The sequence below is a fragment of the Protopterus annectens genome, chromosome 3.part0, assembly GCF_019279795.1.
Source record: "Protopterus annectens isolate FY-2018-M chromosome 3.part0, PAN1.0, whole genome shotgun sequence".
NCBI classification, from domain to species: domain Eukaryota; kingdom Metazoa; phylum Chordata; order Ceratodontiformes; family Protopteridae; genus Protopterus; species Protopterus annectens.
Genome location: NC_056731.1, coordinates 241,908,970 through 241,923,968, shown reverse-complemented (window position 1 = coordinate 241,923,968; position 14,999 = coordinate 241,908,970). Strand labels below are relative to the sequence as shown.

General features: G+C 39.7%; 1 protein-coding gene across 1 annotated transcript in view; it reads right to left on the bottom strand.

Annotated features, from left to right (window-relative positions):
• Nucleotides 1-14,999, bottom strand: part of SNX13 (sorting nexin 13) — a 1,298,295-nt gene that overhangs the window by 405,421 nt on the left and 877,875 nt on the right. The window contains 1 exon segment of the mRNA XM_044065560.1: nucleotides 13,831-13,902. Within this exon segment, the coding sequence (XP_043921495.1) occupies nucleotides 13,831-13,902 (72 nt within the window).

The following is a 14,999-nucleotide window of genomic DNA, read 5'->3' as shown; positions in this document are numbered from 1 at the left end:
CCTTTGTTGCCTCAGTTAGCCTCACTAGGCAAGTAGCCTCTTTTCAGGGGAGACCTGAGGTGGTACCTATATTACTAGGTGAAATTTGGTCCAGACACTGTAGAACTTCCCTGTTCTTTATTAAAGTATAGGTGTACTTAATACTTTGTAAATCTTCTTTTGCAGCTTAGATTTTAGCGTAACAATGCAAAACTGATGTACTTGTCTGTTGCTGTTTACACTGCACTTTACATAATATGCATATAATCTAGTTCTTGTTTCTAATTTTCCTCAACAAAGCCCACGTCATGGCTGAAAAGGATCTTTGGACCGGTTCACTTACCAAGTGAAGCATGAAAAAATAAAGTGAAGATGACAGGCCATGATCAGTCAGATGTATTGTTATAAGTATATTTGTTCTCCTGGAAGGTTTCACGAAGGTATACTTCTCATGACTGTGACCATGAAGGCACACTGAAACATACAAATCAAACCCATTTTACAAAATCTTGCAAATGTATTCACTGAATCCCATGTCACGGCAAAACAAATAAAATCTACAGATACGTCTCTGAAAAAGTACTTCAAAGATGGCGACTGTTATGGTTTAAATGTGTGGTAGGTGTGGCTAGGCAAAGCTTTGCTGTACTTTACATAAAATTTGATACAGACAGAGCCACCTGGACAAAGTTATCCTGGATACACTGGAACCCAATTTGTGAGAAGCAACAGAGACATGCAACTGAGGATCCTTTCTTATAGATTTGTCTCCGTCCTCACAAGGCCTGAGCAGTCTGTATATGTTCATACAGTAAGGGTGGTACAAATCTGTTGGAGCAATTTGTGAAGAGTGCAGGCACATGTACGGTTTGATTCAAAATTGTTTCTGTGGCTAGCTTTGACACAAAGGGTTTGCTCCGAAAGATACATTCATTATAAAACATCAAGTAAGAGAGTACAACTACAAGGCCTGCAATTCCAACATTCTTCTTGCTAAAGTTCAGGCTAAAAAAAGTACTCTGGAACAAATACTTAGATCAACTTTAAAGGCAGAACTGAAAGGTAATGAAGACAGTTTTTCCTATAATAAAGTTCAAATTTCCAGGGAGATAAGGTTTTCTAAATGGACGCCTTATTTGGAATGCAACCTCAAGAAAGACTTTACAGACTTTTAAAGAAGCAAAATAACTGTGAAATCCTTGGTGGAGCTTGTAAATTACAGCAAAGTGAACTTTAACAGAAGAGACTCTGAGGCCTGTGTTGAAAATCTGGGAAAAATATCTAAAATAATTGGCAGAGACACTGAAAACAATCTACTCCATTACACACAAAAACACACAGAAAAAACTATTTGCTTTTATATTTTTTTTCTTTGTGTTAGTTCTCAGCAGAAGTGAGGATCTTGAAGACCCTAGGAGGCCATGCACCATCCTTGACCATTAATGTAAGTGCAGTAGGCATGCCATTAGGAGAAGGGAATGAAACTTGCTGGAGGGATGAGTAAAAAAGGTTCTGAAAGACCTCAGTTTTCTCCAGAAGACAGGAAAAAAGCAGAGGGGAACCACAGTTGCTGAGGCCAGAATGGGGCTATAAGAATGATTCTGGGCTTGTTCTGTTCAGCCCTTTGAATTAATTTTAGGATTAAGAAGAAAGGTGTAGAGTAATCTTGCAGGCCAGAACTGAATGAGACCATCTCTGTGCCCCATTCTACTGGAGAAGGAAATAAGTAGTAGAAGTTGCTGCATTTGGTGCTGGTCAGGGATGTAAACAGGTTGAGGCAAGGCTTTCTCCAGCCAGGGAAAAAGTTCGGCACTACTGATAAACTGGGGGATCACACCTGTGATATCAGTAAGCAATGACTGAGCAGCCTATCCACTACCAAATTGGCTTCTCAAGGAAAGTTAATGACTACCAAAAATCGAACGGTTATGTTAGCATTTCATAGGTATAGGCATTATGGTAAAAAAAAAAAAAAAAAAAACACAAATGGTAGGAATGAGTCATAACCTATTTCTTTGTATACCATACTACCACCATGCTGCCTGCATTAATGCCAGTTACCTCATTGGAAAGGGAGTTCTAAAACCTGTACAGTCAGAAGGACCTCCTTCTTCTCCAGAATACCGAAGTGCACACTGCATGTGATTGTGATAAGATACATAAACGGTTTGCACTTAACGTCCTCACCCCTGATCTAAGGCAGAGACAGCTACTATGTAATGACTGCCCATATTGAAACTGGAGGCAAGATTCCAAGTGACTTTCTCTAAGTGCAAGTTTGACCAGATTCCAACAGACTTACTGTGACTTACTCTGATGTACAGTGTACCAGTAAAGCAGGCTTACATCAGTGGCCAGATTCCAAGAGACTTCCTCTTGGTGTAAGTGACCTACTCTGATTTAAGCAGGCTTGCACCAGTGGCCAGATTCCAAAAGGCTTGGTCTGTATACACCAGAGTCAGCCACTTACACCAACAGCACATGCCTAAGATGGACCAGATAAAGATGGAGACTTAAAGACTGAAAAGAACAAGGAATTTCCCAACCTATATGAAGAATCTTCTTCTACTTGGCCAGACAAGGAGTCTTTCTTGGAAGCATCCAAGATCAGCTTGAATAGGTCAACGGCTGTCTGTGCATCAACACAGCAGTAAGTTCTCTTTGTTAAGACATGACAGCTGTGCATAAATTATTGGGAGTGAGCTCATTGTAGCTGGTAATCATCAAAAAAGAAGTTATGTACTCACCATAAAGTTCAGTCTGTGTTGACCATTTTCATTCTTCCTCAATATATGGGTTCGGATCCAGTCCTCAGATCCATCTTGGACACTGTTCCACAGCTTGTGGATAACTACAAGCTCTCAAGCTCCTTCCTTACCAACAATGCCATAGTCCCACTCATTCTGCAGATCTTGTTTGCAGCTTCTTATTGTATGACATAATGAAATTTTAGCTATAATATGTAAAGTCACTATCTGGAGCTCAAACAGAAGGAATTTTGGTTCCTATAACACCCTCCCGCTCTTCCAGAAGTCATCAAAAGAAAACAGGATAGGGGGCTGGAGGAAGGGTAGTTGAGGAAGAATGAAAATGAGCAACACAGATGGAATGTGATGGAGAGTACAACTTATTTGTTTGATGTTGTCAATTTTCATTCATTCCTCAACATATGGGACAGAGTCCCCAGCTACTTGAATACTGGGTGGAGTCTAAGGAAGGATATTCCAGAGTACTGTTGAGCCAAAGGCTGTTCTTACCCTCAAGATCAGATCCAATTTGCAATGAGTTATAAATATATGAGGATTAGCCCAAGTTGCAGCTGTACAAATACAGTCATGGAAGACCTGTAAAAAAAAAAAAAAGCTGATGAAGTTGCCATGGACCTGGTTGAATGAGCTCTTAAAGGCTTTGGCAAGACCAGACCAAACATTTTACAGACAAAGGAAATAAAATTGTTACCCATTTTGATAAGGTTACTTTTTGAAACTGGGTGATCCAGTCTGGTTTTTGAAAAGGATACAAATAATTGATCTGATTTCCTAAATTTTTCCAATCTGTGTGAACAGAAGCATAATTGTGTGTGAGTATCTAATAAGTGCAAAATGTATTTATCTTTGTTTTAAAAAAATTAGAAAGAATACAGGGAGGTTAATAGTTTGACTAATGTTAGATCCTGATACCACATTAGCAAGGAAGGATTGGTTCTTAAGATCACCCTATCCTTATGAAAAATTAAATAGGGAAGCTTACAAGATAAAGCTTGAAATTCTCCTGGCCGATGTTATGGCTATCAGAAATATAGTTTTCCAAGTCAAATATTGCATTTCACATTTTTCAGCTGGTTCAAACGGTCTTTGAGTTAGGGTCTGTAATATTAAATTCCGATCCCAGTGTGGTGTAGGGTTCCTTGAAGGATGGTTTGAGTAGAAAGTTTTCTTTTATAAATGCCTTACAAAGACATGAAGAAGCCAATGCAGAATTATCAACTCCAATATGGAAACTGAAGATGGCAGCTAACAGAACCTTAACCATAGGAATCGCCCCTTCATTAAAAACAGAAGCCAGGAATTCAAGAATTTTAGGTACTGGTGCTTAAAATGGGTCCATATGTCTTGTTGCTGTGCTCAAAGGACAAATCTTTTCTATTTGTTCTTGTAAACTTTTCTAGTTGAAGCTTTGCTGGATGACAAAAGAATGTGGCACAATAGAGAAGAGAGCTTGAGTTGTCTGGTTATCAATGGAATTAGAGAAACCATGCGGTCAACTTTAGGCCCAAGATCTCCAGGTGAGTAATGTCTGTCAGGTGAGACAGGAGGTCTGGAATTGGATCCAGAATCCAAGGTGAGTAAACTATATGAAGACAAAGGAAGGAAAACCAAATTTGTCAAGGCCAGTAATGGGCAATGAGGATGACTTAGTTCTTCAGTTGTGATGCTTTCTATAGGAATTTGGGGATTAAGGTAGTTAGGGGATAAGCATAGAGGAGACCTGGGAGCCAATTATAAGGACAGCATCTCTTGTTGACTCCCCCAGCAGGGGGGATTAGGGCAAAGAATGTGCTGCACTTGTTGTTCAGGGGAGATGCAAATAGGTCGCCCCATTGGCGGAATATTATTTCCACCACTTCTTTGACTGAGTCCACTCATGAGGTAGTAGTATGGACCTGCTCAACTTGTCTGCCATCATGGTGGATTTCACTGGTATGTGCGTTGCTACCAGAAATCGATCATCCACTGACACACTCTCATAGCTTCACAACAAGGGGTAAGATCTGGTTCCTCCTTGTTTGTTGATGTAGCGTACTACAGACATATTGTCCATTTGAATCACAACAGTTCTGGAAGGAGAGAGTGTCTTGGAACACCTGCAACACTAGCAGTACTGCTCTCATTTCCAGTACACTGACATGCAAGTTGGCCTCTTCGGGGGACCAAGTGCCTTGAACAGTCTTCCCCATGAAATGCCCTCCCTACCTGATCTGGAAAGCGTCCGTGGTCACTATGGCCTTGGGTTGAGGGTGGATGAATGGACGACCTAACATTTGACCTGAGTGAATCCACCACCAAAGGTACTTTTTGCAGGCCTGAGTTATACTGAATTTGGTGGACATAGGTTGATGTAAAACGGACCACTGGGTTGCTAATGTCCATTGACGAATTCTCATACAGTATATTGCTAGTGGAACTACAACTTCTGATGCAGGCATCAATCCCAGGGTCTCCAAAATCAGTCGGGCTGACATGAATGAGTTTTGGATTATTCCCTTGACTTGAAAATTAATAGTTTGTACCCTTGACAAGGGGTAAGAGAAGCTGTCATTGGTGTTATATTGAAGAAGGCTCCTATGAATTCAAATGTCTGAGAAGGCTGAAGTTGAGATTTGTTGCGGTTGATTGTAATATCTAGATTGGAACAAATCTGGAGTACGTAATCTTGAGCTGCTATCAGAACATGATTGGCTGAAGCGGTTATGAGCCAGTCATCTAGATACTACTGCCGCCATGCATTTGGTGAACACCCTGGGGGCTGTGCTGAGACCAAAAGGCAGTACTCTGAATTGGTAATGACTGGCTCCCAGCCAGAAGCGCAGATATCTCCTGGACCGTCTGTTCATTTTTTTGTGATAGTTCATATCCTGCAGATATACTGAGCAAATCCAGTCGTCCTTGTACAGAAAGGGCAAAATGGACTAAAGCGTGACCATCCGGAACTTGGTATGGTGACCCGATTTGTTCAGAAAGCCGAGATCTAAAATTGGTCTCCAGTCCCCTATTTTCTTTGGCACTAAAAAGAATCTCGAGTAAGTTCTGGATCTTTTCTGGTCTGGGAGGACCTCTTGGATGACTCTCTTTCTAACAGCTTTTGTATTTGAAGAGCTGTTTTCCTCTGACTGGGTGGAACATCATGAATTTTGTTTACTAACAGAGGGAGTAGGGAAAAGGGAATTATATATCCTCTGGAAATAATCCTCTGCACCCAAGAATCTTTTGTAATGTCCAGACATGCTCTTTGGTGGAGGGATAAATGACCTTTGACTGCCTCTAGAAGTGGGCAATTGGGCCTCCTTTTAGCAGCACTGATGGGATCTGTCAGAGAAAGAATATCTGGACCCCTGGTTCTACGGCCTCTTCTGCCGCATGGGCGGCATCTCCTATACGAGTTCCCCCCTCTGTCCCTGAGGGAACTTTCTCCACATGGATCAAGGAATGGACCCTGGGATTTCCTGTACTACATTCTCCGACCACCTCATTAATTCCTGAAAAAGGTTCTTTGAGGAGTCAAAAAATGTACACCCACTACAGACAGGGTCAAACCATCTTTCTCGCACCTGGAGTATGTGCCTTTCATCTTGGGGATAAATAAAAAACTCAGTCAAAAGGAGCAATGACAATGGATGACTTGAAGGGCTCTGCAAACTCACAAAGGAGGAGTCAGGCATGCCACTTGATGAAAATGTCTGAACTTGCTGCTCTTGAGGCTCCTTCAGCTGCATGTGAAATAACCCTCATGGATGAGTTTTGAAACAGATTTAAAGGTCACCAACTGTGAAGCAATAGAAGACTCGGCCTCAGAAGTACTGGTCCCCGAGACAGAGTTTGAATGTTCCTTAATCAAATCCCTCTGTAATCTGGTGAAGTGTGCCAAATAATTCAGAGACCCAAGTGCAAAGGTCACTGAGGCATACACATGGTTCAAAAATCTGTCCAGTGCCTAGACTCCCTGTTAGGGGGATGAACAGAGGAACTCTGTTCCACAAGCTTTTTCTTGGTGGCTGCAACTATGACCATAGCATCCACTGGTACTCCTTTGTTCCAGAATACCTTTCCCTTTGTTGGTGCCAGGAACCTATCTGGTCTCTTGAGGATCAGCTCAACAGAGTAAGGTTCCTTCTACACCCACTGAGAGATCAAATCAATGAGCTCATCAGTGGGTGGAGTCACCCAAGAAGTAGATGGGTCAGTACCAAATGCCTCCAGGAATACAGATTCCTCTTGAGAAGGGTTATCGGCAGACCAACCAACCCTTTGTCTGAGAATCTCTAAAATGTCTCCGAATGAAACATCATTAGGTGGTGATCTTGGAGACCCTTACCCTTAAACAAAATCAGTATCCTCTGTGACTGACTCCCAAGGGGAGTCCAAGTACCTCTTCTTGTACTTTCTCTTCTTTGGGACTTCGGTGGGATGCTCCGAAGAAGTAATTATTCCTTGTTGGGTAGCCTAGAGACTTTGGGCTAGCTGTCCCCATGGAGTAGAATGTTGAGGCTCATGACACAAAGACTCCGAGATCCATAGGGAAGATCCGAAGGGGGAGGACCCAGCTGACCTCTACAAAGGATACTCTTTACTACTTCAAAAACAAAATGCCCCAGGGAGAAGGAAACTGTCCAAGCCAAGAAGGCATGCTTCTGGACTGACGTCTCCCTCCACCCCAAAGACACCCAACTTAAGGCAGAAGTAGGAACTGAGCTATCGAATGCAAAGGGTCTGAGGGGCACAGACAGCTCTGATAACGTCAGAGTTGACCCAAACACCTCAGATCTGACAATAAAGCTTCGTGTTTGACAGCTGGCTGGCTCCAGCACACTTGGAGCCAGACCACTCGAAGATATCAGATCTGAAGATGTAGTTCTCTTTGGATCCAAAACAGATGGCATCGGAAAGTCTTGGATCCAGGGGCTCTGAAACCAAAGGAGAGATTGGAGAACGAGTCAAAACTGGTGGGATTATACTAGTAAAGGTCTCCAGATCCATGGGGGCCAGAGCTGGGTGAACACTCATTTGATTTTTTTGTTGAGAGAAACTTCCTCATCATTCTGTCTACATCTGCTTCTCTGAGACTTCTGGACGATCAGAAAGAGGCAATGGAAGGTGCTCTAGAATTATGGCATCTTTCCAGGAATGGAGATGGGAGCTGAGGGGGTACAGGATCCAAGGAAGATCCATACCTAGTTCTAGGTAACTGTTTAGGTTCATGATGAGCTGGGTCTGAAGATACTGATTTGGTGTCCGAAGAAGTCAGATCTGAAGGCTTATCTTTAGGATCCGAAGTCAGATCTGAAGAGGATTGAGAGGAACTGGGTTGGTTGGAAAGTCTCTTCTTGGCCTTCTTTCTCTCAAATTTGGAAGGCTGAGCTCCAGCAAGTGATTGTCCAAAGGCCGAAAGAAGAAGGTCCTTGAGAATTAACTTATTTTTCCAGTCTATTAAAGCTCTAGGGTTAAAGGCCTTACAGATAGAACAATAAACGCAGAGATCATGAGTATCTGATAAAGGAATTTTATGCCCGCATGTGCTACCTTTTTTAAACCCTGATGGTTTATTTGCTATTTTACCGCAAAAAAATTGTGGAAACAATCACACATTTAAAAGCAAATATCAAAACAGAAGTTAAACCAGAATGGTTGAAATATAGACATATAGAAATGAACTACTGTTTTTTTTTATATATATATTTTCACAGGAAAGAGGAGAAAGGGAGTATCAGCAATGGTACTACAGAAATTACTGACAAGCAGTAAGAGAAAGATTACTAACAATGGTAATGAAAAGCTACCAGTGATAACAAGAAAAAGACAATATTACTGCTAACTGGTAAAGGGAGGATAAAAAAGAAACTTTTGCAAACAGGAAGAAGATATACAAGCAAAAATAACTTATCTTCTCAAACTAATATCTGAGAGCTGCAGTGACCATATCTGTACACAATAGAGGCAAATGATATCTGGAGAATGAGGGAGACTACGACACTGGGGGTAAGGGAGGAGACTGAGAGCTTGTAGTATCCATAGGTTCATAGATTTAAAGATTAGTACTAAGCTAACTGCCCTTGTGAGCCACTTTAAGCCTAGCCAATTATCCCTTGTGAGACTCAAACCCTGCAACTTGTGTTTGTAAGGCAAACACCTTAACCATTAGGCCACCCTCCCAACCCCATGAGTTGTGAAACAGAGGCCACGTCAGATCTAAGGATCGGATCCAAACCCATAATTATTGAGGAATTAATGAAAATTGACATTAGATGCAATATTTTACCCTCATTGGAGTTTTGTCATTTTCCTTGAGGTAGTGACATCAGGAGTGTGGCTGTACAAATCAGGAGTGTGGACCTCACTACACCCAGGACCAACTACTAACTTCGCCCAATAGTAAGGAGAAGCTTAATTCATAACCTTTAAAGGGGTTGTGTAATGTCTCTCTCTCTCTTTATTATTCATTTTTGGCATTAGATTCCTCAATATGGTGTTAAAATTCCTCAGCAATGTGATCCACCCAGAGCTTTCAAATATAATTGGATTATATGTTGCCGTAGAGAATAAGCAGAAGTCACCCCTTAGTGGAAGGGGACACAATGACAGTTCATTAAGCCTTTCTGAACAGTTCAAGATCAAACATTATGATCTTTTTTTTTTTTTTTATTTCTAGTAAGGAACTGCACCTTTTCAGGACTGTAAATTAATCATACAATACTTAGTATTAGTTTGTCTGTTTCAAAAGCACTGTTGAGATGGTTTTAGGTTTAAGTGAATGTCCTTCTGGGGAAGAATATAAAAATTTAAGACAGGACCATCTGAGAACTTGTCAAGAACTCACAGATCTTCCATGATGGCACTCCAAGCCAGGAGAAACACGGAGAACTTCTCACCTCCATGTGGACATGCACAACTTTGGAGAGTCAAGATGGTGACTGGTAGGTTGGTGGGGATACTTTCCAGAAGTCTTAGTCAGCTTTTTAGGGCTCTCCTGAGTACAGAAGTGGGGTTTCATCTTTTGCCTACAATGGCCAGTGCTGCTGCCACCAGACTGATGTATCATTTCATTTGTTTTAATAAAATACTTAAATTGTTATTGTCATTGTCTTCTTCCTGGGTACCATAAAATATGATGCAAAATGAACTGAAGCAGCTATGTCAGAAATACCTGACCTTGGTTGCTGTAACTTGCTTCACCATTAAATTGCACAAAAGCCTTTACTGGTATAATTGTTGCAGGGGAAAAAGAATACGGTAACATATACATCTGAACAAAAAGTATGCACTGCCTGTTGTCAATTCAATTCACAACTAAATAACAATTCTCAGGTCAGGCATTGATCAAGCTAGGAGTGAAGACACAACCTTTGCAGCACAAAGGACCCATTTTTCCTAGGTGAAGTAGTCACACTGATGTGAAAGAAAACTCTGGCTACACAAAAACACACTCAGAAGAGGAACAAAAGAAATCGCAAACTTCAAAAGAATGAACTGTAGAGGATTTTTTTTGTCGAAACTCACCAACATAAAATCTGATCAGTCATACTAAATGCTTACATCTGCAGAAATATGAGGGTTTAATTCAAAATTTCATGAATCAATAATTCTTCAGGTATGCCAAGATGTATATTAGGGTTGAAAGACCTATTTATGCAGTCGCCCAAACTGAAGAGCATGTAAAAAAAAAAATCTGGGCATAACCAAATTCACACACACTGTAGAAAAAGGGAACCTTGATCTTCAGCCTTTAGTTGTCTGGGGGGCAGTGCTGGATTTTTACTTCACAGTAAAATAACTCCTTCTGCCCAAAAGTAAACTGCCCTAATACTGCTGCAGCTGCACAGTGATTTAATACTCAAACTGATATTTCTTCAGGTGTGGTCAACTACGGACCAGAAACTTCCAGAAATGAAGTCAGACTAGACCACATTCTACGTGAAGTGGAAGAAAAGGAACCACAGTTAGTTAATCCACCTTAAGCTTGTCATGCATGCACAACTAGGAGATTTGTAAAGGCTGTTGCAGCAGCCTGCACAGTTTAATTTTCTATTCTTAATGTTGTTCTTTTCGAAAATAAATAAATAAATAAATAAAAACTGGTCATCTTTGAGATTGTAATCACACGGTATTAAATAATTAACAGTTAGCTAAATGAAGCAGAACCACATGAATATTTGGAAATGACGATAGATGGCTGCAGTGCATTCTAAGTAGTAGTTACAAAAATGGTACATTAAGGTCAATGCCAAACAAGTCACACACACAAAAACTTAGTAAAGTCAGATAATAAATGCAGTCTGCATGTTTTTTTTTACTTTGAACACTTTTTGCAACAATTTTTTCTTTTTTCTTTGCCATGCCCTTCCACTGGTTTTCCACAGATCTCCCTTTGCTTACTGTAGCGTCACTCAAAACAGCTCACCTGAAACAGGGTTACACAAAAGCAAGCATTTCAACAGTGTAGTGAATGGTTTTCCTACTGCAGCCTTTTGCAACTGGAAGCCGAAAAGTACCTGCATTCTGATTCAAGTGTATCGAGTTTGTCTTCAACTTGGACAAGGAAGAGGTTGGGCATATTAAATTTGATTCTTGGTGTAAGAAGACAGCCTTGAAGAATAAAGCTCTTGTTGCATGCTCAATCCTTCCTAACCAGGATACTTCTCATGATCCAGTTATGTCCCTGAACTTGACTCAAGTATCAAAAGATGCTTCTAAATTCAGTACTAGGCTAGTCCCACAGTAGTCGCATGAGAAGGTGTTAAATGGATGGCCAGCAATCCCACATAAATTAAGCAGACTGATGACCTAACTACCAATCTGAAATATCTTGTGAAGACACTGCGTAAGTTGTTGCCAAGATCTCCCAAACTTTGACTTTCAGAGCTATGCAAGAAAATGCACTTTCACATTTAATGGCAAAAACTGTTTCTACCTTCCTTCTTTTGAAGGATCTGGGCAAGTTATTTTTGAAGAGTCACACAATCACGTACAATGCCACTGGTACTAGAAATTTTGTTCTTCATAGAATCCTAGATGCACTAAAAAAAACCCTGTAAATTCCCAAAACAAACAAAAATACTGCATATGATGGCTCAATCGAAAACATTCACACTAACAACACTCTGCAGATGTCAGTCAGGCCAAACAGCAAATATGCAGTCACTGTTCATTAAATAATTACTGAAGAAGAAATGAAATAACAAAAAAGCAAAGAAAAACAACAAAGCAAAAACTGAAAAAAGTAAATAAAAATCAGATATTCTGAGCAAAGATTTCATAGATTATGAAACTCTTCTTAAAAAATTACTGGTACAATCAGGCAGTGGAAAAGAAGAGAGAAGTAAAATGAAGCCTATGTGCTACCACTAACAAGTGTCCAGCAAATACTGAGCAATGGGCAGTTTATTCAGTAATTGTTGCTGCTGAATCATCTGTCAGATGATACCATCTCCAACGCAGTGATGCTCCGATAAATAACACACTGTAAACAATTAAGGGAAGCAACATTCTCCGAGTTTGCAGAAGTGCTGACAACCAAAGAAGGAGCTCAAGAAAGCACAGTGCATTTACTGAGAAAATCTAGAAAGCAGGAACCCCTGACATTTTTTTTTTTTTTTTTTTTTTACAAGGTCAGCTCCTACAACTGTAACCTAGCAGATAGGCTGCTACCACTGTTTCTTCACATTCAAACTCACTGCCATGAGAACAGAAGCGCCTCTCACTTGCTTACCATGCACAATGAATTAAATTCCAGATGTCTCAAAATAAGACACATCGTATTATATTTTTTATATTATTTCTTTTTACCAGAATTATAAAAAGAATGCCCTTAGAACTAGAGTTTATATAAATGGAGTTTACTGTTCTAGGAGCACAGATGTCTGTCTATGAGCAAATAAATTCCCCCCCCAGACGACTCACTAAAAAAAACACCTAGAAAATTACTTGGCAGAACACTGAAAGGAAGAAAACAGACTTGTTAAATTACTTTGGACAATCCAGTACAGAAGCAGTAAATGTTGGACTCAAGACGGTTTTGTCATGGTGACAAGAATACTCATCATAAAAGCTCCACCATCTTAGTAAACTACTGCACCATTAGCATTAACAAGTGTACCCTATGTCTTTTACATTAAAAATGTGACGGAAATAAAACAGAGACTAAGGTTTTCACTGCATTTTACATAACATGACCAGTACATGTTTAAAAGACAGGAAAAACAGCCCTCCACATACTAACAAATCCATTTAAGTCAGATGAAAAAGGCATTCTTTAAAGTTATGCCACAGATGCACAACGAAAGACATGAGGAATGCTTTGATGTGACAAATAAAAATGCAACAAGCAGAACAACCCCTGAGTTACGACGATGACAAATCTGCACAAAATTCTCATTTAAGATGAAAGCACCTTTTAAACTCAAAATTTACATGCTGGCTGGTGATATAATCGAACTGGTAAAAAAGTATTATATCAAAAAGTAGAGAGTTTTTTTTTTTTTAATGCAGTTTCATGCATTCTTAACTTCAGTGGTTCTGGTACAAGAAAACCGCTAAAACTCCATGAAAGTAATTGTCACTTCCTAGTATTTCTAAGCTACAAGAAGCTTCTAATACCCTTACCTTATGGATAAAAACACAGCTGTAGAAGAAACATACATTTACTTAATGAGGGGCTTTATTAGTATTTTCGTTTTCATGAGATGTTTTCTAGCAATTTTGTACTTTTATGCTTTGAACTGGGCATACTTGCTTAATTAAAAGATTTATCAAGCAAGACAGACATTTACTATATTTAAAGACTGCTGCACATTTGCTGCTAACCAATGAACAGGATCCAAAGCTACTTTCAAGGATACACTCTTGGGTCCGTTTTGTAACATCATATAAGCAAAATTTTCCAAACTGCCATTAGTAGCATGAATGTATTTCTCATTCTGAATTCCAAGCTGTTAAAATATTTCACTGACCTCTTTACTTAAGATACCTTTCTGATGAAGCTTGTTTGAAAGGTGGACTAAAAATATTTACTCTATAAACAGTTTTCACTGCAAAACTCAAAGGTTTAACTACAGAATTATAACATGCTAAAAAAGCTTACATTCTCCACCACCTGTGCTGAGACTCGATAGTTATCAAAGTCTTCATCATTCTTTGGTATTAATGGAAGGACCTAAGACAAATGACAGACATAGTTGTTAAAAGTGCATGTATGAAAAGGAGACCAACAAAGCATTACATAACACTGGCATTCAAATCAGACTAGGGAGAAAATCAAAGTAACACACATTTTCATAAACTCTGCACCATTATGGTTGATAACTGATCTATATTCATTTGCACACAACTACACATACACACATATGCAAAGAATGGGAAAAGGGTTACAGAATCTAGACAGTATAAACCATGCAACTTTCATGTGGGTTTTCCATAAATCATTTTTGTTAATATTTCCATACCCACCAGCTCTTTCACATTGCACAAAAGAGAATCATGGCATTACTTTTAATGACTTGATATATGTCAAATGATGGGTTAGTTGTAGACACCAGTGTGACAGCAACTAAGAGATTTTTCCCCACATTGCCTAGAAATCAGTGTCTAGCAATAAGTATATTATATCTCTATATACATGAATGTGTGCGTGTGTATATAAAAAATGCAAAGATGTATGCACACAAATACATATACATCCGCCAGCCTTCAACCACCCGGGGACTATTTCTAAACTTCAAAGTTTCAAAACTTCGAATTTCTTATGGTCAAGACCATAAGATCGAAGTTTTGAAACTTCAAACCATTTAAACAGAGATCGTGATACAGTACAGAATGCTGTAGTTATCGTTTTCTTCGCTGTAGTGCGATCTCTTAGTTGGTATATTTAATTAGCAGGGGGTGTGGAGGGGTGCAGGGGGGCTTGCCCCCCTGCAAAAAACGTAAAAATATTTTTTTGTTTTAATTTATTTTTTTTATTTACATTTCAAAGTTTCTGAACTTCAATCTCACAGTCTCGACCATAAGTTGTTCAAAGTTTTGAAACTTCGAAATTTATAAGTAGTCCCACCACCTGTTATGTTAACAGCACCTCAATCAGCACATCCTTACTTCCTCAAAAAGCTACCAACAGATGTACATGCTTTAGGAATGTCTTGAAGCAATTTCTATTTTTTTGAGGGGGGGGGGTTACATTTCCACCAGTGGGGTTATTTCATGTTGACATCAACCGTGAAATACCCACAATGGCAGATAAATCCTCCTACTGTTCAA